General features: G+C 34.2%; 3 protein-coding genes and 1 long non-coding RNA gene across 13 annotated transcripts; 1 reads left to right on the forward strand and 3 right to left on the reverse strand.

The window, feature by feature from the left end:
* Window positions 1-2,502: 2,502 nt before the first annotated feature.
* Window positions 2,503-12,051, reverse strand: LOC140967794 (uncharacterized). Of its 6 annotated transcripts, none has more exons than XR_012173638.1 (4): window positions 11,899-12,051; window positions 11,656-11,780; window positions 4,023-7,710; window positions 2,503-3,063 (listed from the first exon to the last, which is right to left on the reverse strand). It is a non-coding gene; the product is annotated as an uncharacterized lncRNA (long non-coding RNA). The 6 variants fall into 6 exon arrangements; XR_012173634.1 differs by having other exon boundaries at window positions 11,644-11,780; XR_012173635.1 differs by having other exon boundaries at window positions 11,640-11,780.
* Window positions 12,052-12,126: 75 nt separating this feature from the next.
* LOC140967792 (V-type proton ATPase subunit F-like) lies at window positions 12,127-14,705 on the forward strand. Of its 3 annotated transcripts, none has more exons than XM_073428536.1 (5): window positions 12,127-12,244; window positions 12,446-12,547; window positions 13,044-13,125; window positions 13,754-13,836; window positions 14,249-14,705. In XM_073428536.1, exons 2-5 carry the CDS (start codon window positions 12,485-12,487, stop codon window positions 14,411-14,413), a joined length of 393 nt encoding a protein of 130 aa, XP_073284637.1. In that variant the 5' UTR covers window positions 12,127-12,244; window positions 12,446-12,484; the 3' UTR covers window positions 14,414-14,705. The 3 variants fall into 3 exon arrangements, with proteins under 3 accessions (XP_073284637.1, XP_073284639.1, XP_073284638.1); XM_073428538.1 differs by having other exon boundaries at window positions 12,223-12,242; window positions 12,443-12,547; XM_073428537.1 differs by having other exon boundaries at window positions 12,237-12,321.
* A 599-nt stretch (window positions 14,706-15,304) lies between these two features.
* On the reverse strand, window positions 15,305-18,642 carry LOC140967798 (pentatricopeptide repeat-containing protein At4g33990). Of its 3 annotated transcripts, none has more exons than XM_073428553.1 (2): window positions 18,482-18,642; window positions 15,305-17,891 (listed from the first exon to the last, which is right to left on the reverse strand). In XM_073428553.1, the coding sequence occupies exons 1-2, from the start codon at window positions 18,491-18,493 to the stop codon at window positions 15,441-15,443; spliced, it is 2,463 nt and encodes an 820-aa protein (XP_073284654.1). In that variant the 5' UTR covers window positions 18,494-18,642; the 3' UTR covers window positions 15,305-15,440. The 3 variants fall into 3 exon arrangements, with proteins under 3 accessions (XP_073284654.1, XP_073284656.1, XP_073284655.1); XM_073428555.1 differs by having other exon boundaries at window positions 18,492-18,639; XM_073428554.1 differs by having other exon boundaries at window positions 15,305-17,884; window positions 18,482-18,637.
* Window positions 18,643-19,591: 949 nt separating this feature from the next.
* LOC140967767 (auxin-induced protein 22D-like) lies at window positions 19,592-20,816 on the reverse strand. Its single transcript, XM_073428494.1, has 3 exons — window positions 20,414-20,816; window positions 20,125-20,321; window positions 19,592-20,012 (listed from the first exon to the last, which is right to left on the reverse strand). The coding sequence occupies exons 1-3, from the start codon at window positions 20,698-20,700 to the stop codon at window positions 19,840-19,842; spliced, it is 657 nt and encodes a 218-aa protein (XP_073284595.1). The 5' UTR covers window positions 20,701-20,816; the 3' UTR covers window positions 19,592-19,839.
* Between the last annotated feature and the right edge of the window lie 476 nt (window positions 20,817-21,292).

Here is a 21,292-nt window from a genome sequence, read left to right on the forward strand (position 1 = left end):
TTTTTTTTAAAAAAATTAATGAAAAAAATTCGAAAAAATAAAAAATAATAGTAATATTTTAATTTAAACACATAATAACAAAATTTTCGATTTAAATTTGAAAGTTTAATGTTATAAAATTAAAAGTAAATTTACTAAATTAAATAAACAATTGTTAAAAAAATAAAAAAAATACAAATAAATATTAAATGATGAAAATTTATCATATAAATATACAATAAATTTTGTTCAAACATACAATATATAAAAATATAGGTAATATTTTCAAAAAAAAAAATTTCGGGTCAACCCACGACCCAACCCGACCCAACCCGAAACCCGTCTAACATAGTACTAACCCGAACCAACCCAACCCGAACCTGATTTTTTTCGTGTTGGGTCGTGTCGGGTTGACGGGTCGTGTCGCATTTTGACACCCCTAATGTTGAGTGATGGCCTTCGTTTTTTTTAAAAAAAAATAAAATGACATGAATAAGTCATCCTAATGCATTTTTCATGAAAGGACCAACAATTACTGAATTTATGGTGAATGCTCGAAAATATAATATTTTCTTATATATTTGGAGTATTCAAAGAGCGAAATCAAGTATTTGAAACCCCATAATATGTACTTTGTATGTCAAAATAAGTATTTACTTTTATTCCATGATAATTGAGAAACAATATTTTGTTAAAATTATATTTTAAATGGAGAAAAATGATATAATTTTTGTGGATAAAATAATATATTTATTTAAATAATAAAGGATAAAAATGTAAAGTTTGCTTTATGGGTAGTTAAAACTAGATGTATAGATTTGTCAGGTACTGATTTCTAAAAAATAATGGTTAGGTACTGAATTTTAATTGAAACATTAGCAGAGACATTTTTTTGAAATTTAACGTTAATTTATTATATTTGAAATGGAGTAGTTGACATTGATCCAACGGACATTGCCACGTTTGGATGGGTTGCAAAATTCCAAGTGGCTCTGAAAATTATGAGTAGTCAAACTGTAGTTTTGACCAAACGGTCGTCCGGAATGATGAAACTTATCGAGATTTTGTAATGATTGATTCTCAGATAACAAAAGATTCTGACTACAGTATAGCATCATTTGGATTATTGGAATTAAATATAAGGGAAATTGTGGATCAGTCCCCAGCCGTCATTTTTTTTTTGTGTTCAGTCCCTGGGTATTTTTTTAATACAACATTTCCACATGAAGTGTACCCCAATTTGTATGATATAGTACCACAATTTTGTGGGTAGGGAGTGAACCCAAAGAAATGTTTTGATTGGGGATTTTTTACCAACTTCCCCTTAAATATATGTTATTTATTTAAAAAATTATTTAGACCTAGGTTCAAGAAAATATATATTTAAATATTCATCAATAGTATGTACATAATCTCCATAATAAAATATATATTCGTTCTCAAGATAATGACTTGTGAGTTCTAACCAAATAATAAAGAAAATTTTTATTAAAAAAAATTGTAAGATAAAATATTTGTCACTATATTGAAATTTACAGCCTGTGTCAAAATTTTTAAACAGCAAAAACATTGAACACTAGCTTGCTAGCTCTTACAATATAAGCAAATGTTCGTTCATATCAATCATTCATAAATAATTAACTGAATTGCAACTCATGGAATCAAATATCTGGCATTCATCTAAGTATAGGATTGAGTATTTATCTCTTAATAAAACACCATAACTAAAATGATATTATAATTCAAATAATTTAAATCGTACAAATTATTACTCATTAACATCCGGAAACGTTTTGGTATTTGGAAGGATATAAAGTGTACATGTTGGAGATGATCAGCATCTAGCTGTTTACGCATTTATTATGTTAACGTTGACATTCAATGTTGAAACTATTCAACAACAGTTTTAGGAATGCCCACATAATGAAGTACGCGTTTCTCTGTTTAGACTAATACTACATGCAAAATAGGATAAAAATAGTACAAATTATCTCTAGCTAAACATTTTCTGGCTAGGAAATATTTTATGTATGGAGAAAAATGAGAGAGAACGCCTCTATTTTAGATATAATTATTTTTCTCTAGTAATAAATTTTTAAAACCTTGGTTATTTGATATTGTATTTGTTGCTTTGAGCAAGATCCGACTTTTAATTTGGCGTACAATCCCACTTAAGTTCTGAAGAAAGCAGCTGTCACCATGTTTTCATTTGAATGCTTCTGATTTTTAAGATATGGATAGCAATTAATTTTGTTTACAGATTTGTACTCAAATCCCTTGGCATTGTGTTTCTTTCCATTGCGCATTCTTAAGTGTATCATTCGTACGCACAACCACTACCCACAGATCGGGGTGAAATGAATTATTTTCCGTGCCCCACACATAGAGTGAAATTAATAGTGTTTTTTTTTTAAAAAAAAGAAAAAAATAGGTTGAAAATTTTCAGATTGAAAGTAACTAAGGGATCACGTCTTAGTGATTCTTAAGTTATATTACTGTAAAATCCACTAGCACTTACGTTATGATAAGTTGAGTGATCGAAAGATGTCATTTCGATATACAGCACACCGAACAAAAATCACAGAGAAATAAGACGAAAACGCAACATTTTCATTAAAAAAATGGATACAATGGATACAATTCAATACCCAAGTGATTTGAACTGTGGAACGTACGCTTCATAGCAATAAGCTTCCCAAATCTGGTGGATCGGCCTTCATATTCAAGGAGGGTAAACTGGAATGCAAAGGTAATTCTGCACAATACCTGAAGGTGTAAAGACACCAATGTTCAGAATCACATCAGTGAGGGGTAGAGGTAGTTCAATGTCCCTTGTGTAGGTTGGAGGTGGTTGAAACTGATTTGCATAAGTCTGGACTTGCTTATGAATACCTCGCTATTTAGCACATAAAGTAGCAAAACATGCATTCACAATGACTGGGGTCACTGTAATGACCTCAGCATCGACAAGAGCATCAGACATGACTTCACACTGATATAGTTTGACGGTTAAGTGGTTCTTAACCAAAACAGTGATAACCTTTTCGATTCACGTGGAAGGAGGGAAATCTTTCCCACTGGAAACTATATCCAACATTAGAAAATGATAAGTAGTAAAAAGGGAAACACAATTTTCAAATACAGAATGATGATGCATCTTAGCAATTAGCATAGATACAAAATTAATAAAAGAAGGCCTTTCAAATTGTGCAGAGGTTGTCTAGTTCTTTCTAAAACAAGAACTCCAGAGGTTAAAATTGAAAATTTAAGATCTCCTCAATCCCAAACAGCGAAAGAAATGTCGGGTGTAGTATAAATAAAAAAGGAAATCAGCAAAAGGAAGGTTATACATATACTTCAAAATTCAACATCTTTATCAGTAGAGTTTTGGATTTACAACCCTATAAATTGCAGTCAAATTACTCCCTCGGGCCTCTTCAATCTCAAACATTGCCATGCAATAGTTTAAGGTCGATATGTATGTTTTTTTCAGTACGATACATAAAGTATATATAGAAAAAAGAATCCGAATATCTCTAACTCGATTGATTCACTTTATGTGAGCTAAAGCTGCAACTGGAAATGCCTGTCAAAATCCATACAAGTAGCTACATATTGCTATTGTGAAACACTATATGGTTGGGTACATACCTTTTAAAATAGATATTTTGAAATCAAACTCGAGCCAGTTTCATATTTTGATCTACAAACTTTCACAGTCGTCGTTCAATATGGAAATAATTTGGTCATTAAACGTCGATGTTTCGATTGTGTCTCGTTGCTGGTGTTTAATATATGTGTTAGAGGTTACAATTCAGGACTTCGTCATATTAAGTGTCATCTACACATTTAACACAACAGTTTCCCACTTCTTCGAAAAAGTACTAGAAATATACAAAAATATTTTCCTCTTATTCTCAAATTCAAGTGAGTCAAGTGACTAAGTGATGACAGGCAGCACATAAATGAAGTCCTGCTGAGAAAAAACAAGGAGATGATCATATGTGAGAATGCATCACAAGCACTTATTAACATAAACTTACTGTTTCACAAGTTTCCATTGCTTTGTCGTCAGCCATTTTCGCGCTGCATTGATGCTTCTCTAGATACATGAGTTATAGCATTTGTCAGCCATCATAAAACACAAACGTTTATCTCATCCGAAATACCACGACAAGATGAGGCAATCAATCATTAACATAATTTCCAATCAACACTTATCTTTACTTGAAACGGTAGGCCCTAAAATCCAAAAAATGGTAAAGGAAGGTCCCAATAGCACACAGATGAAAGTAGGAAAATTTAATACGAATCATATGGAGAAATAAATAGCAAAAACAATCGCTTTACAATCATATCCAATAAGTTAATTAAAATAAAAAGTTTATTTAAAGGACATGTTTTACTAGATTTTATAAGAAAAAGTTCATTCAATCAACTCTGCTTTATCTTTTACAAAAGGATAATAAACAATGTTACCTCTGGAATGAAAATTTCAAGGTGTTTGCCTTCCGCACCAGTCCCATTTAAATTCAAACCTATCCACTATACACTATTTTTCATTGTATCAATGTCACAGTATAAATTAGGCTCGCAGAGTTGGCAGTTGCAAAGGAACAAGAGAATTCAGTTATACACCACAAATTCGAATTCTATAAATAAAATCCACAAACCTTAAATCTGCGGCATTATAAAAGTCATGAAGGCTTAAAAACCTAGGATGAACACGATTACCTCAGAAATTCGATAGTCCTCAAAGCCAAATCCAAACGTTAACCTGCGATTTTTTGCATTCAAATAGAAGTTTTCGCGGTGGGATGAACATATGAAGATTCTGAGACATGGCCCCTACATTAATTGTTCATGCACATTTAACCCCTAGAGTTCAGGAAAATTATTTGATCTTTATATTTCATAAATAACAATGATTTTGTGTTTTTTTTCAATAAAGACGACTCTTTTAGTAACAAAAATATATTTCTGACAATGGTGGTTACCAGAAAAAAGCTTATTTTCAATCCGCATACCCTTAATCTATATTTATATTATAAACAATACTATTTCATCATATTAGTCCATATCTTTTCATGTATGAAATTCGGTAATTATTTTCCCCAATTCCACATATCCTTATAAGGGTATAAAACAGGTTTAACGTGAAATAAAGCTAATAATCATCCTTTTCAAGCAATTTTGTTGCTTGGTTTTAGACTAAAGACTGCAAATTAACTCGACAATCATCAAAATGAAAATTGACCCATTCAGAGAACTACCTTTTAATGTGTTTCAACGTGGAGGCGGATGCAATTTAGATGCATGAGATTTGCCAAAACAACATGATGAAGGAAAGAAGAAAGAACCAAGAAAACCGAGCAACATTGACAATCAGCCACTCTCCTGAGCTAACAATGGTTGCATCATGCAAAAGGTTGGCAATCCTCTTGATTTGATGGAACATTTTTGCTGCTTTATATGAGAAGCAAGATGAGGAGAAAGCACAGTTGAGAACGAATTAAATCAGATGGTTCTATTTACGAACAGGATGGATGTTTGTTGTCCCAACCATTCACCATGGATATTGACAATCAGAAGAACCGTCGAATATTATATTAGAACTTTGAGAGGAAAAGCATATGCTTGTTTTCTCATTTCTGTAGATGAAGCAAGTGCAGTTGAAACACCTCAAGTGGGTAAATCTTCTGTCTCAATTGGGGGTTTCTCATCATGATACACATCTTCCTATAAGAAATTTTGAAATGGATGGGTAAACACATAGATTCCTCATCTAAATTGGGATTGTGAAGAACTAATAATGATGATGAATGAGAAACAAATTCAGCATATTTATTCACTGTACAAGAAAAATATCCCATGTTACAGTTAATACTAGAATGAAAGCATGTGCATATGCATTTAATTGCTTTAGAGGTTTGATATCTTGTATCGAGTCGCCCATGAAGGCAAAACTTTAGATTGGACGATGAATCAGGAGCAATTTAAACATGTTTAAGAACATCATACCACAAGTTTCTTCAGTATTTTTACACCCTGATTTGCTGCTAAAATTCCTTCTTTCACTCCTGAATTTCAAATTTATTGCATAAAAGCTATGAAAGTAATGTGTAATGGTATGGCTTAAAAAAGGAACATAATCCATCATGAATTTTGAGGTGGCAGCCGATTACAACTGGCATCCCAACACAAAGTCTTTCTTTTAATAGTAGACAATTGAATATGCCCAAAAAATGGCTTGAGAAAGAACAAATAACGTAATAAAAAAGAAGATTTGTAGTATGATCGCAGTATGAGCAGCACATTTCTTTCTTATTAGATATCTTCTGGCTTAAAACAGATTTCAATTGACTTTAGCGGACCATAAAAACAAAGCACTGGTAGATAGATGTATAATCAGTCAAGAAAAACAAATCGACTAAAAAGTGTTGATGAAACAAATGTAGACAACTATACTTGACGTAATGTGTGAACTAACATCGATTAATGAAAAAAATAAAATAATACTACGATCAAGTAACGACTAATTTAATACAGATGGATGATACTCATGGAAAATATTCATGTCAATCAAGTAACGACTAATTTAATCGATACAGATGGATTATACTCGTGGACAATATTCATGTTGTGCCAAGCCGTTTCCACCGACTCTTAACGATCACTTTGAGTTTCCCAAAGTTGACAAACAACCCACCGTAAATAAGGCAAGGATTATTGAGATGCTACACGAACTGACGAACTATAATAGAAACGGGGTGGCAAACAGTTACCATGTATAGCTCGTAGAAATAAGACAAATATGTGTATCACAACGCCTACATTTCCTTTTAAATTTATTGGTTAGGTTATTCATATATTTCCTCCCTTGCTTCAATAGTATATTATTCATCTGGAACACATCTTAGCCGCTAGGAAAGAAACTACATTGAACATTTTATCAGGAAAAGCTGTTATGGAACCAAACTTGAATTTGGATCATGCGTAAAGGCTATAACCAAAGTCAATCCTATGATTCAAAGGACTCTTGTAGACTTCACCAAGTACATCTGATTTGTCGTTATAAATTATAACAATGAAGCATTTTTTCTGAATGTGCAGTATCTGGTATCCATAATTCTCACATACAGATAATCTAGTCCTAGCATTGTCAAGCTTCTATTGAATCAAATGTTCCAAAAATTTCACTTTAATTACTGATAAATATTGTACCACCAGTAACTTCATATATAACAGGCTAACTTCAGAATTTTGGCGTTTCACACTTTGTGTAATGCATTTTAGAAGAATAAAATTTCAATACCCATGTTTATACATGAGAGAAAGAAGGAAAAAAAATAATAACGGAACATGCTTTTGCCAAGTCCTTGTGTTACAAAATGTTCTACAACTTCATTTTTTGTCGCAAAGCAACAATCCTTGATTTTGAGTGGAAATAATAAAATGAAATGTTGATCATCAATCTTATCACTGTTTTACAGATCACAGCAATATTTCCCCACTTAAAATTAATATTTTTATTTGACAGGTCAGAATGATGTACAATTATAATTGTTACCAAAATGGAGAATACAGAATTGTTACCAAAATGGAGAATACAGAATTCTCAAGGCTTCAATGTAATAAATGTAACAGCTATGTACACACAGACCCATGAATTCAACAGCCACCACAAGATTTCCTTCTCCCCACTAGGTTTTGCAACCTTTTTCATCAAATCTGGTAGGTGCCATGAAAGTTATTTAAATTCTTGACAAGGTTCACAATTGATTATTTACAAGGTAACGTTCCAATTATTATGGTACATAAATATTTGTTTGTTTTTTATTTTTCTTTTCATATTTGCAGCCAGAAGATGAGTGAAAGAGAAGCGGAAGGCAAGTATTTTGAATACCATTGGTGAAATGAATATGTCATTTTCTTAGTCCTACTTGATTAGTAATCTCCATGCCCATATATGTCTGTGAATTGTTTTATGATTTTTTATGTTTTCAGGTGTATATGCCATACAAAACAAAGTCATAATTTATGATTTCATAACATGGATTGAGCTGCTCATTAATCTTTTGAATTTAATGAAGTTGTCCACCGGAACTCACTATGAATTTTCTTTGATCTGTTAGAAATACTCAAGTTTAGATTAGGTCTTAGATCCTTCAAATCATTAAGATGCTATAGAATAATAACTGGATTAGAAACTATTTAACATATGCTGTCTAGTGAATTTTTTCCTAGGTTCATTAGAATATAAATTTAACACTAGTTGCATCATGGCGAAGGTGCTTTGATAAAAAAAATTCCATTTATGGTGAAAATAAATAATTACCAAAAGAGAACAAGCTTTATTTAATACTTCAATTGTATGCGTACGGGGACTTTAAGACTTGCTTGGAAATTTCATGCACTCCAAGCATTAGTTTCAACACGTGTATCCGCGTTGACATGATAGTTTTCCCAGATTAAAGAAATCTCTTAATAGTCTACATGCCCCACAGATGTCTATGAATTTTGTTAAGGTTCTTTGTGTTCTATCGTATGTACATGCATGCACACAAAAGTTATAATTCATGGTTTCACAACAAGGATAGAGATGATATCAATCTTCCATGTCTATTAAGGTTGTCCTGATGTTTTTTGTTTGATCTGTTAGAAATACTCAAGATTATATTAGGTCTCGAATCCTTCCAGTCATTTAAGATTCTAATGAAGCATAACTAGATTAGAACTACTTAACAGGTACCCTCTTCTAAATTTCTTTCCTAGATCCATTAGAACACAATTTAACAATAGTTGCAGCATGGTGAAGGTGCTTCAGTAAATTTTTGTGCATTTACAGGAAAAAATTAATTGCCAAAAGTGCAAAAGCTATGTTTAACTCAAGTTAATGTGTCTAGGAATTTTAAGACTTGTGTGAAACTTTCATGAAGGTAGATCAAACGAGAAAAATGGCTCTTAACTTGCAAAACTTTCCAACTCAAAATTACAGGAATGGGTTTGGGCTCTTAGTACTAATATATTACATCGAGTGAGAAAATGATACTTATCTATGAAAAAAATCAGTTGACTTTCAATATTTGTATGATATGTTCTCTGTTTATTCCCTTCCCTATATTAATAATATTTGCTTATTAAGTTTTGGGTCATATTTCCCAAATATAACACACATACAGAGACCTTGTCACCTACCAAACTGAATCAAGCGACTGCTGATAATCAGGTATTTTCTGACTTTAGTGATATTTTAGCTATGAAGTCACAAATGACTTTAGTTAAAAGATTTATTTGTCACAATGCTTAACGGAAACTGACCAAAATTTTGAATTCTAGGAGACAAATGAAGATCCTGAGCAAAACAATGATTTGACAGTTCACCATGTCATTCTCGATGAGCAAGCATCTGCTCATGGTCAAATCCCATGGTAAGAAGCAGTATTATTATATTTTGAATCACGTCAACTACTCAGACTTTAAGCTGAATAAAAAGAACATAGTTTCTTGATTCGAATTTCTTATGTACCTCATGAATCATATTAGAAAATATACAGGGTCTAAGGACTTCAGGGACAGGTTTTCAGTCGAAAGGGCCAACATTTAGCGTGCAACTTTTCTTCCATACTCAAGTTAAATATCGAATCAATAAAAATGCACGAATATGTGTGATTCTACATCCCAACCACCAAATATGTTACTATAATTTACTATTCCCAAATGCACAAATATGTGTGAGTCTACATCCCAAACACCAAATCTTTTACTATAATTTACTATTCCCAAATATAATTACGCAGCATTCATGTTGGTGTATCCAACAACACAAGCTGTATTCTTTAAATCATCACTACTGATCTCGTGGATATTGCCCTACTTTTTTGTATGAATTAACAATGAATTATTCCTAATAACTTAAGCTTAGTAGATTCAAATCTAGAAATGTTATTTCCTATGGCTTCTGACATTTAAACATTCAAATAAGGCACATTTCCTAACTGCGTTAATTATGCAGTTTACCATAGTTCCGTAATGTTTATGATGTTGCTATTTAGCATTATATATTCATTCCACATATTTGTAAATCAAGGATTGATGGGAACAAAGACGATAATGCAAATAAGAAGACAGCAGATTCTTCAACGAACCCTTCCCTCCCAGCACAGGAAGAAACAACAAGTGCAAATCCAGCAAACCAAAGGAGACAAGGGTATAGGGCTTTACGAATGAGGGCGGATAATCACCCAGATGTGGAACGTGAAACTAATGCCAAAAGAAGGAAAACCAACCAAGCCAACACAAAAAAGTGATATGAAGACCAGCAACAGTGGATCGATATGCCATATCTGCTTCAGTTTATTACTTAAACTACATCTTGAAAGTATTCAAGAGTTATAGATTGTTTAAAATTAAGTATTTCCTTTCTTTGACTTGGTTATTAGCAATGACCATATGATTATGGTCTGCAAAAAACTGCAGCCTGCAAGAGGCAAAAGCATCTCTCTGCTTCACTATTCTATGTTGTCTCAGTTTGTTTAGATAACTAAGCTGTTAGACTATAAATGATATTAGAATTGGATGTCATTACAGAACAAGCTTCTGACAAGAAGTGTTGTCTAAGTTTTCAAAAAGTTCATACTTGGGTCTAAAAACTTTATTTTGCCCTCCACATAAATTATATTCTTTCAAAAGTTGATGGCTGATTTTTTTCTCATTCTTCCGCATTTTTCTTACCCAAAACCTAGCTTTAACACCCATAACTCCTAACCCCACCTTCTTCCTCACTCCTACGCTGCTGCAACAGACCCTTACCCTTATCTGATGTGTTAATCGTTTTGATAAGATCCAAATTCATATGACGTCACTTTCTCAAGCAAGTTTAGACTCCTAAAAATGAAAAAGGAAGGACACATAGAAGAGAAGGGACAGCCAAAATATCATTTTCATTCAACTTATAATGCATACAATATGATTGTATTTTACTCCAGTCATTAATCTTCCAAACCTAAATGAATAAAGAAATCCTATCTTAATTTTGTTACTCTATTCATGTAAGATGGAATAACATAATGTAAATTTTGATTATATATTTTTCAAGTTTTTTCAACTCTTACTAATAATGGAATCTTTGAAATGCCATTGACAATGTCTGTCGTGCGACACTAGACAGTCAATATCTAGTAAGTATGGCTGCACTATAGAAAGGCATTCAGCAACGGGGCCAAGCTTTTAGATTTTCCACTGTAATCAAATTTTCATTCCATTCCCTTTCCTTTGAAAAGGTACACGGGCAAAGAAGGCTTGTTGAGAAACGTTTACACATTAACTATATAGATATAAATGCAATTATTTTTTCAAAGAATTTCAGAAAGACTGAACATTGTTTTCTTTTTCTGATGGGCCAATTTTAATTGATAACTTGAGCATTCATAAAGATTGAACCTTAACAGCTGCAAGAATTACAATACCACGTAATAATTAAATTGGACAGATTTTATGACAATCTATTCTTTCCCACTGGAAAAGAAGGTATTTAGAAGCATGCCAGCCACCAAAATTCTAGAAAAAATGAGAATCAACTTAGAAAAAATGAGAATCAACTTCAACCATTCAGACATTAAAAGAGTAAAATTAAACAAAAACACAATGTCAAATTATACCCACAAGAAAGTTCACCATGGCTGAGCCATTGTTTCACCTCCAAGTCTCCATCAAAAAGTAGCAACATTCAGCAGCCAGTGACATCAAAAGAGCAGACACTTCTCAAATAAATCAGTCATGTGCGCTGCAAGCCAGTAAACCTTCGAAAAAACAAAACATAATAGGTAAACATTCATTATTCGATGACATTTTTTCTTCTTTTTGCAGAGTGGATCAAATATGACCAGAAACTCAAGCATCAAAAACAGAACATAGTACCTGATGTATTATCTCCAAGATGACTACTAATTGATTGCCGATTAACAAAAACAATACAAAAGTAACACAGAAGCAGAACTAGATTTCTTAACGCAATATTTTCTGGGTAATGCTGGTACTACTTTTTTTTTGACAATCATCAAGTCAAAACAGATCAATGAAATAAATGTGTGTGATAGGAAGTCATGTCATAATTGGGCCGTAACCCAATCATTTGTGTCTAATTACAGCCCATTACCGACAGGGGTAGAATGGTAAATGCATGAGCTTATATCCTATTCTGCTTCGTCTTCATCCTTAACTATTTGCAAGCTAATTTAACGCGATCCAAACTCGGTTCCCAAAGGTGAGATTCGCGAACTCAAACTGATGTTTTTCTCCAGAGTCGTTTTAGATTTGGATTCAATATCTTCGATTGATTGTGTAAAATTTTCAACAAATTTTTCGATATTCCTTGATTGTGTAAAATTTTCAACAAATTTTTCGATTTTCCTTGTATTGAATATATTTTGGGCTGTTTAATTCACCTGATCCTTTTCATTTGAAGGCTTTGGTGATTGAAGTTTGAAGAATTTGTCGCGTTTAAATGGCTAACAAACCTCAGATCCGCACCAGCAGCTCCGCGCTCATTGCTATGATCGCTGACGAGGTATTGTTTCCAGTTTGCTTTCGCTGAACCACTTATATTTTATCGGGAGTTGTAAATTGAGTTGCTCAATTAAATTGGACGCAATGGTAACATGTATAACGAGTTATTTGTTACCCAACTTGTGAATTTTCCCATTCTTTTTGTTTAGGCCTTGTTGGTTTACTAAACTAAATCAGTTGCGTGAATGATAAAAATGGTTTAGAGTTTCATTTCAAATTTTCAATCTTTTCAGTTTGTCAACCTGAAATGATCGGGTGGTCTTCTGGGTTTACTGAGCCTAATATGGATGTGGTTTGCGGATTATCCCTCTGATAATTGTTAATCGCTCTTCCTTTTCGCCTAAGTTCCTTTATACCAGTAATACATTTGACGGATAGGTATAGGTGTTCATTTGCATAATTAGTAAATACTTCTACCCAGGTCAGTTATATAGCTTGGTCACAGTGGTGGATTTGTCTTGCTGGTCTCTTCGTTAATTTTACAGATTTGGATGTAGGACACAATTACTGGATTTTTGCTTGCTGGAGTTGGCAATGTTGATTTAAGGCGGAAGACAAATTACCTCATAGTGGATTCAAGTAAGCCTGATTCCAATTCTCCTACTTTCTTTATCATCAAAGTTCTACGATTGATGCAATCAGTTTACGCCGTCCTTTCCCCTATCTTGTCAAATTGTTTGATATTCGATAAATGATTACAACAAAGTTGGCTCTTGGCATATATATTTTAAGTAAGGCTGAAATATTTTGATGACATGTTGAAGATTTAAAGCTTGTGGAACTGATAATGTTCACAAAGTACTTTCTCTTTGTTTATTTTCATTTTCTTTTTTTAAAAAAAATTGCGTGCCCTTTTTTTTTTTTATGGAAGTAGCTTCTTGTGTTTCTAGGTACACAGATTAGTCTTGTCCGTGTGATTGCTTACCCTTATATCAAATTTTTGCTCTTTTTTCAACATACTAGATAACTGTGGTTAATAGTGAGAATAACTTCTTTATTCCCTGCATGTATTTTGATTGTTTCCTTCCATGAAGATAATAAGGTAAACAAGTTTACTAAAATTTATTTGACTAGTACAAACAATCAAGTGTCTTGATTTATCGACATCTGAACGGACTCATCTTACGAAAAAGGAATGGTATTATTTTTATCTTTGGGTTCGTCTGTGCACGTATTTGCTCATTGTTGTTCCCCACTCTGGTTGCAGAAACAACAGTGAAACAAATTGAAGATGCATTCAAGGAATACACGACAAGAGAAGACGTTGCAATAGTATTGATCAGCCAATATGTAAGCCTTTTACTTTTGTTAGCTGTTTTCTATATTTTAGTTTCTGAACTAAGTTCTACAACAAACATCTTCTCACACCCCTTGACTGAAAGACAAAGTACCATATCATCTGCGTGTATGGCTTGATTGGAAATTCGGTATGCTAGTTATAGCACATGACTAATAACTAACCAGACGGCCAAAACTTCAGAAAGTTTTTGAGGGCTTTAGATTACATTAGTGTACAACTCATGATACGAGTGTAACTCTAGGTTGCATTTATTCAATTTTTGCACCCATTTTCAGTTAAATTTGTATATTAAACCATTTTGGGTTTCAAATAAGTGGAGAACGATTAATTCGCAACCTTAAAATTCTACTTTCAGACATTTTTGCATTGTGACATTCGAAAATCTTCGGTGCTACATTTCAGGTTGCAAATATGATAAGGTTTTTGGTAGACAGCTACAACAATCCAATTCCAGCAATACTCGAGATACCTTCCAAGGACCATCCATATGATCCTACACATGACTCTGTTCTTTCAAGAGTGAAGTACCTCTTCTCTGCAGAATCAGTGGCCTCCTCTAGGTACTAAAAGTCTCGTGAAATATACAAGTCCGCGCTACTGCATCAGCCATTGCAAGTGTTTTCGTATTTTAAGCTGTGACAAAATGCGATTTTCATTTCAATCATTCCAGAAACTTTTCCTTTTTTCCTTTCCTCTCTGTTTTTTGCAAAGTGGTTTTTAGCTGGAAATATGATTGCAAGACAAGCCACGGTATGCACATCTGTATATGAAATAAGTATATTTTGGTGTTCTCTCATTAGTCCAGCAATTGAGAGACCCGGGAATCTGAATCTCTAACTAAATATCAGCATCCGATGAATGTGTTTGCAATAGTTAATCTAAAACGGTGGATATTATGTTGATGGGAAATATTGGTAAGATAAAGAGTGTAACATGTCTTTGTAATCTGAAATTAGCGTAAATCTAGCTTCTTGTTCCACCATAATACCGAATTATCATTCAAAAGTAGCATACAAAAAAAAATTTTAAAAAAAAACTGTTAGGCAACCGTTCAGCATAGATTCTCCACTCGAACGAAAAAATACGAACAGTCTATATGTACGATAAAAATTAGCAGAGTGAAGCGATATATTATAGTTAAGACATGAATTTTCACATTTTTGGATTTACTGTCATTTCAAAGAATCCATCCATTACGCCTCATCGTAAGAGCTCACTAATTAAGTTTGTATCAAATTACTCGAGCTTTAATTCAAACACCAAGTCAAATCAAATTCAATCAGTGAGGTTAAATTTCCCATATACAATCAAACTGTTTGATGGAAAGCCAACGAGGACGTGGGACTACTTAAAAAGCATAAAAGACGTATTACCAAATCCTTTTGGTAATATGATCGCCTTATATATATATTATATATATATATCTGTCTCTGTGTGTGTGTGTGATAAAAACACAATGTTCAAACCCAAAAAGTAGTTAAATAAATAAAATAAATGACACTAGAGTTGCGGTTGAGATGATTTATGTAAAACACGAAGAGAACCCGAATAAGAGATGATTCACCTTCTCAATCAAGAAACGGTTCACAAAAATTTACCAATAATCTCTACAAGAACATAACCCATCTTTGAAATGATGAAACCGATTAGAATCCCTAACAATTATCTCCCTCTCAGTAATCTTAGAAATGAACTTTGTCACATTGTGACAATCCCCACAAACCCTCAAGTTCTTGTATATTCTAATACAAGTCTTTGAGGGCGTGTTCAGAATCGCATACATAATTGCCAACCTCTCGCTGTGGCTAGCAAGTATGTTCTCTTTCTCGTCATCCTCGACATCTTGCAGAACAAAACTGTAGTCTGGTGTATAGCCTAGGCGTTTCATTTTACCATTCAAAATTGCTAATTCGTTGTATATCTCCTCATATTGAGGGTGAGATCGGTTGCCCGTATAAAAGATTTCAATTCTATTATTTAATTCAATTGAGCTCCACCCAGGAGTCTTCCTCAATCCCCTGTCCCTAGCCAATTCTCTCACTTCATCCACACCTTTCCATTTCCCAAAATTTGCATAAAGATTGGACATCAAAACATAATACCCAATGTTACCAGAATTCGTATCAAACAAGTGGGACCAGGCCTTTTTACCCATTTCAATGTTTCCATGGATTCGACAAGCACCGAGAAGCGCTCCCCATATTGAAGCATCGGGTCTCAAAGGCATGTCACTAATGAACTTATATGCTGTTTCCAGTAGCCCAGCCCTACCATACAAGTCCACCATGCAACCATAGTGCTTCAAAGTAGGTTCGATTCCATAAGTTTTTCGCATAACATCAAAGCATTTTTTGCCTTGATCAACCAAACCCGAATGGCTACAAGCGGTCAACAATGACAAAAATGTCACATGGTCTGGCTTCACCCCCTCGTTTATCATATCATTATAAAGCTTTAAAGATGTCTCACCAAGTCCATGGAGTCCATGACACGATATCATGGCATTCCAAGGGACAGATGTCATCTTGGACACCTCATAGAATAAAGACATGGCTTCGCCCAGCCTCCCGCATTTTCCATACAGATCCATTAGGCAGGTACATACGAACACATCCAAGTGCAAACCTAATTTGATCACTTGACCATGAGATCTCATTCCATCCCTCAAGGCTCCCAGATGTGCATAAGCCGATAAAATGCTCACCCATGTCGCTTCATTTGGTTTCAAGTCACTCTCTTTCACCATTTTATACACTTCAATAGCTTCAGTTGCAAGACCGTTTTGAGCATAACATGTGATCAATGTGTTCCATGAAATTATATCTTTACAAGAAAGCATTTCAAAGACCTTACGTGCACAATCAATGACACCCAATTTTCCATACATGTCAACAACAGCATTACCAATCACAATGTCTTTATGAATCCAGCATCTTCGGGTTATATATCCATGGATAGATTTGCTGCACAACAAATCATTGGTCTGAGCCATACTTGAAGATAAGCTGACTAACGTCAGCAAATCTGGAGACAATTTGTGCTCTAGCATTTGATGGAAGAACTTGATTGCATCATGTGGACAATCATTCTGCTCATAAGCACCAATAATGGAGTTCCATGAAACCAAATCTCTGATCACCATGTGGTTAAAAACATTGTGTGCACATTCCAACTTACAAAATTTGGCATACATATTAATCAAAGCATTAGAAACAAACACATCAAATTCCAGTCCGTGTTTTATGACATACAAATGAATCATAGCCCCACATAAAAAATCATTCATTTCCGCACAAATTGGAAGAATAGTTGCTACAGTCACCGTGTCCATCTCTACACCCTCCAATCTCATCTCATCCAAAATGCTAAAAGCCTCATTAGCATTCCCATTTTGGCAAAACCCAGAAATAACAGAATTCCAACAACCCACATCACGAAGCGGCATACTCTTGAAAATATTATGAGCGATATCCAATAAACCAAAGCGGCAATACATATGCACTAACGAAGCAGCCACATACACATCCCATTCAAAACCCATTTTTAAGACCCAGCAATGTAACCTTGCACCATCCCGTGTAGAGTGACAAGCTTTCAAAATTGGAGGGAAAGTATGAAAATCTGGCCTAACCTCAGGGGTCGACAGCATCTCATACGCACATTTTACGGCTTCACTAAAATAACCATTGCGAACATATGCAGATATCATTGAGTTCCACGTATAGGCATCTTTTCCTGAAACTTGGTTAAAAATCTGTATAGACGAGAAAATGTCACCAAGATGGGCATAGATGTTGACCATTCTAGTGGCAACAAATATGCTTTGGGTTTTTCCGGACACAAAAAGAAGAGCATGAAGGCGCTTGGCAATATTAGGTTCAGTGCAAACTTTGAATAAAAGTTCAAAATCGATCTCCCTATTCTTTTTGTCGGTGCCATATGATGAAAAGCTGATGCTGCTCACACTACGTGAATGCTGAAAGTTACAAGTTGAGAATGACAAGCAAGATCTCAAGATGCGCCAACTATGCAGGTGACCTGCAATCTGAGCGAGAAATGTTGGGAAAACTCGATATACAGATACTAAAATGCAATTATAATAAAAAATAATGATTCAGAAGCTTTATCTAATAAAAGTTTCAAAACTGACTCAAACTTAAGAAAGAATAAATATAATAATTCATCTATTGAGTAAATATTTAAATAGTTTCGCATTCAAAATCAAGAATATAAGGAACATTAAAACAGCAAAATAATAAATGATTCAAAAACTCCTAAAGACAAACTATCCAAACAAAACAAAAATGTTTTAGTAGAACAACAACATGCTCCGAATAAACCCAAGGTAACGTAATCATATTCCAAAGCCCCATTAATAAACTTCCCAAATCACCATCATCCTCGACGATCTCCTACACGAATTCTATGTATCTCGATCCCTCGATCCTATTATTCATTCCTACATCACCGTTGCTCCACAATCCCAATATGCGATTCAAAGAAACCGAGAAAGAGGGATTTTATCTTTGACGGCACCTATAACTCCTCGTCAAGTGCAGGCCAAATTTATCTCTACACTATTTTAATTACTAATTGATCACACATTCACAAGTAAAAAACGAATAATAAAATTACCTGAACATACATATAAGACCACAAGGCACTACTATCTCTTGGTAAACCACCCCATAAACGCTCCAAACTGGCAATGGAAAATTGAATAGAACACTTCGCACAGACTCGGCAAAAATTCGATTACTGAATCATCTGCGAAAACCCAATGGGGATTAGGGTTCAGGGATGGGTTGGGCCTTGGGAGCTAATAGAAATTGATCAGATGTGGCCTCTGTTGGGCCACATAAATTGGGCTAAGTGTCGATTCACTGGATCCAAAATTCTTTGGGAAAAATAAAATGTTCAATATTCTTCTTTTTTTAGCAATAAAATCATGTTATATATTTTGTATACAATTCATGTCTGTTTAAAGTATATATCTCCCTCACAGGGTTTTGGGTCAATTTAGTTTCCAATCAAACTTTTCATATAGACGACCAAATTAATAATAGGTTACTTTGGTCAAATTTCAGGGAGAAATATAAAATGAAAATCAGAAGGAACTGTATAGAAAAATCCAACGTTTTGGGGTCTGAATGAATGTAGGACAACCTAGCAATTACCTATGCAGAAAATTTGAGCCAAGAAACAAGTAGTCGTCTCTTTTACAAACAAACATGAGATAGCTCAACTCTTCCACAAACAACTACTTTTTTAAATGAGAGAAAAAAAACGTGGGGAAAGAGTGCATTGTAACGGAGTGAGATTACGTACAAACGAATGGATCTTATATGTTTATCCAAATTAAAGCATGCATCACACTCTAAGGGCGTGAACCTTCATGAATGCATGGATGAAATCTGTATTGCTAGATCGAGATCAAATAGATCATCGTGTTCAATTTATGTTTTTACCAACTTAGTTGTGATTTTAACCAGTTGTAACTTACAAATCAAACAGTTAAGAGTAAAACATTACTTAAAATATGTTTTACACTCAAGTTCGAGCAAGGGTTACGTAGCACTTAGTGTTGTTTGTCGGATTTTACCTCTAAATTGAGCTATGTACATGACATAATCAAAACCAAACTCAATAGAAATTGTCATCAAGCCGATTGCTCATGATAGGCATAGTGCTAGACTGCTAGTTTTCCCTATACATTAAGCATGGGAAATTTCCCTACAATATCTATCACCAAATAGTCATTTATATGTAAAAGTATATACATATTGTATTGTGTCTTCCAAAACACGGTATATATTGTTTCTTGAAAGAAAAAGTGAGAAATTAAGAAAAACATAAATATATATCAATACTTGTACATAAACTTCCCTATAATCCTTTTCCATGAAACCTAATTCAATTTCTTGAAAATAAAACTCTTATACTATCAGCCAATTGATCCTTGTATATTTTTGCGTTTATTTCTAAAAGTTAATCTACATGCAACTCAAGCCTTTAGCTTCAGATCCTCTCATAATCCTCATCCTTTTGCATGAAGTAATGAACATATCCCATGGAACATCTCCGACTAGCATCCAATCACCATCTTTGTCTTCATAAGTTGGTGCACATTCAGATCCATTGTATCCTTCCCTCTCTGAGTATCCTCCTGAAAATATTCACCAAGAACCCATCAATATTTTATAAAAATAAAAAATAAAAAAAAAAAACCATTTCGAAACATGGATATATTAGTTTGGATGAATTAATGATATATGTACCTATGGTGCACTTGAACATGTTCTCTAAAGCCTTGAGTAGATCAAAGTAATTCTTGTAAGATTTGAGGTCGATTTTCCTTAAATAAGGAGCCCCATCCATGCTAACCTTCACAAACATCCCGGAAGCCTCAGATTCGAGCTTCTTCAGGACATTTTTCCGGTATGACTGAACCGGCGGCCAGCCGACAACTTGTGCTCTGAAATTGTAAAACACCCACAGATCAGCACCATGACAATATATGTATATAATTAACATCTATTCTTTATAAAATATGGACGTAAAAGTTACTTATGAGTCGGGGAATGATGAGATTCTTGTTCTGATTCACCACGTGGATCCTCCATTTCTGATGAAGATCTCTTGTTGTTATTGTTCTTAACACCAGATGACGATTGCTTCTCAGATCGGTCACTTCCAGGAAGACCCAATCTTAGCTCGGTAGCCTGGAGATTCAGATCATCATGATCATTTTCCAAAAAACCCTCCATTTCTAAACAAATTCTGGTCGCTTCTTGGTCTTCTTTCTTGAACATACATGTAAATATCAGATTACTGGGAGAAGAACTTGAGGACATAGTGGTGGGCACCGATTTTTTTGCAAAATTTGAGCGAATCTTTCCGTGTTTTTGAATTGTTGTTGAAAGACGTGAATGGGGGTACGTTTTAACGTGGAAAATGAACACACAGTTTTATACGGTGGAAACAAGCCGCATCTGGCTTACTTATTCTCCGTTTGCATGAACTAACTAGGTGGGCCCACTCGCTTGGTCGAGCACGCGCTTTTTGAAAGTGAGCAAAGGTGCGTGCGCGAGAGCGTATGGTTGTGGGGACATGAATAAATGTACAGATACACGTGTTGCTTAGAGGACAGGCAAGTTTTAATCCAAGTTTGTGGAATAGGAGACAAGCTTGGACAGGTGGCCCCACAACCGCTGAATTTCAAAGCTGTGGTCCATGATCCAACGGTGTAGATGGGTTTATGTATTTTGGGGAATTTACCAACGTTGGACCACATTTACTAGTTGATGTGGCAAGACATGACACCCATCATATAATAATATAATTCAAAAGTTTTGATTTTTAAAGTAGTTTGGCGTTTGTATTATGAAATTTAAATACAATTTTAAATTATTAGGTTCAACAGTGAATCTGAAATTAAAATATATA

The sequence above is a fragment of the Primulina huaijiensis genome, unplaced genomic scaffold, assembly GCF_012295235.1.
Source record: "Primulina huaijiensis isolate GDHJ02 unplaced genomic scaffold, ASM1229523v2 scaffold28027, whole genome shotgun sequence".
Classification (NCBI taxonomy): Eukaryota; Viridiplantae; Streptophyta; class Magnoliopsida; order Lamiales; family Gesneriaceae; genus Primulina; species Primulina huaijiensis.

Coding starts and splice junctions, on each gene's coding strand:
- LOC140967792 (XM_073428536.1), top strand. CDS start 12,485: ATGGCTAACAAACCTCAGATCCGCACCAGCAGCTCCGCGCTCATTGCT. Junction 13,126..13,753: donor TTACCTCATAGTGGATTCAA/GTAAGCCTGATT, acceptor CTCTGGTTGCAG/AAACAACAGTGAAACAAATT. Junction 13,837..14,248: donor TAGTATTGATCAGCCAATAT/GTAAGCCTTTTA, acceptor GCTACATTTCAG/GTTGCAAATATGATAAGGTT.
- LOC140967767 (XM_073428494.1), bottom strand. CDS start 20,700: ATGTCCTCAAGTTCTTCTCCCAGTAATCTGATATTTACATGTATGTTC. Junction 20,322..20,413: donor CATCATTCCCCGACTCATAA/GTAACTTTTACG, acceptor TTACAATTTCAG/AGCACAAGTTGTCGGCTGGC. Junction 20,013..20,124: donor CATGTTCAAGTGCACCATAG/GTACATATATCA, acceptor GAATATTTTCAG/GAGGATACTCAGAGAGGGAA.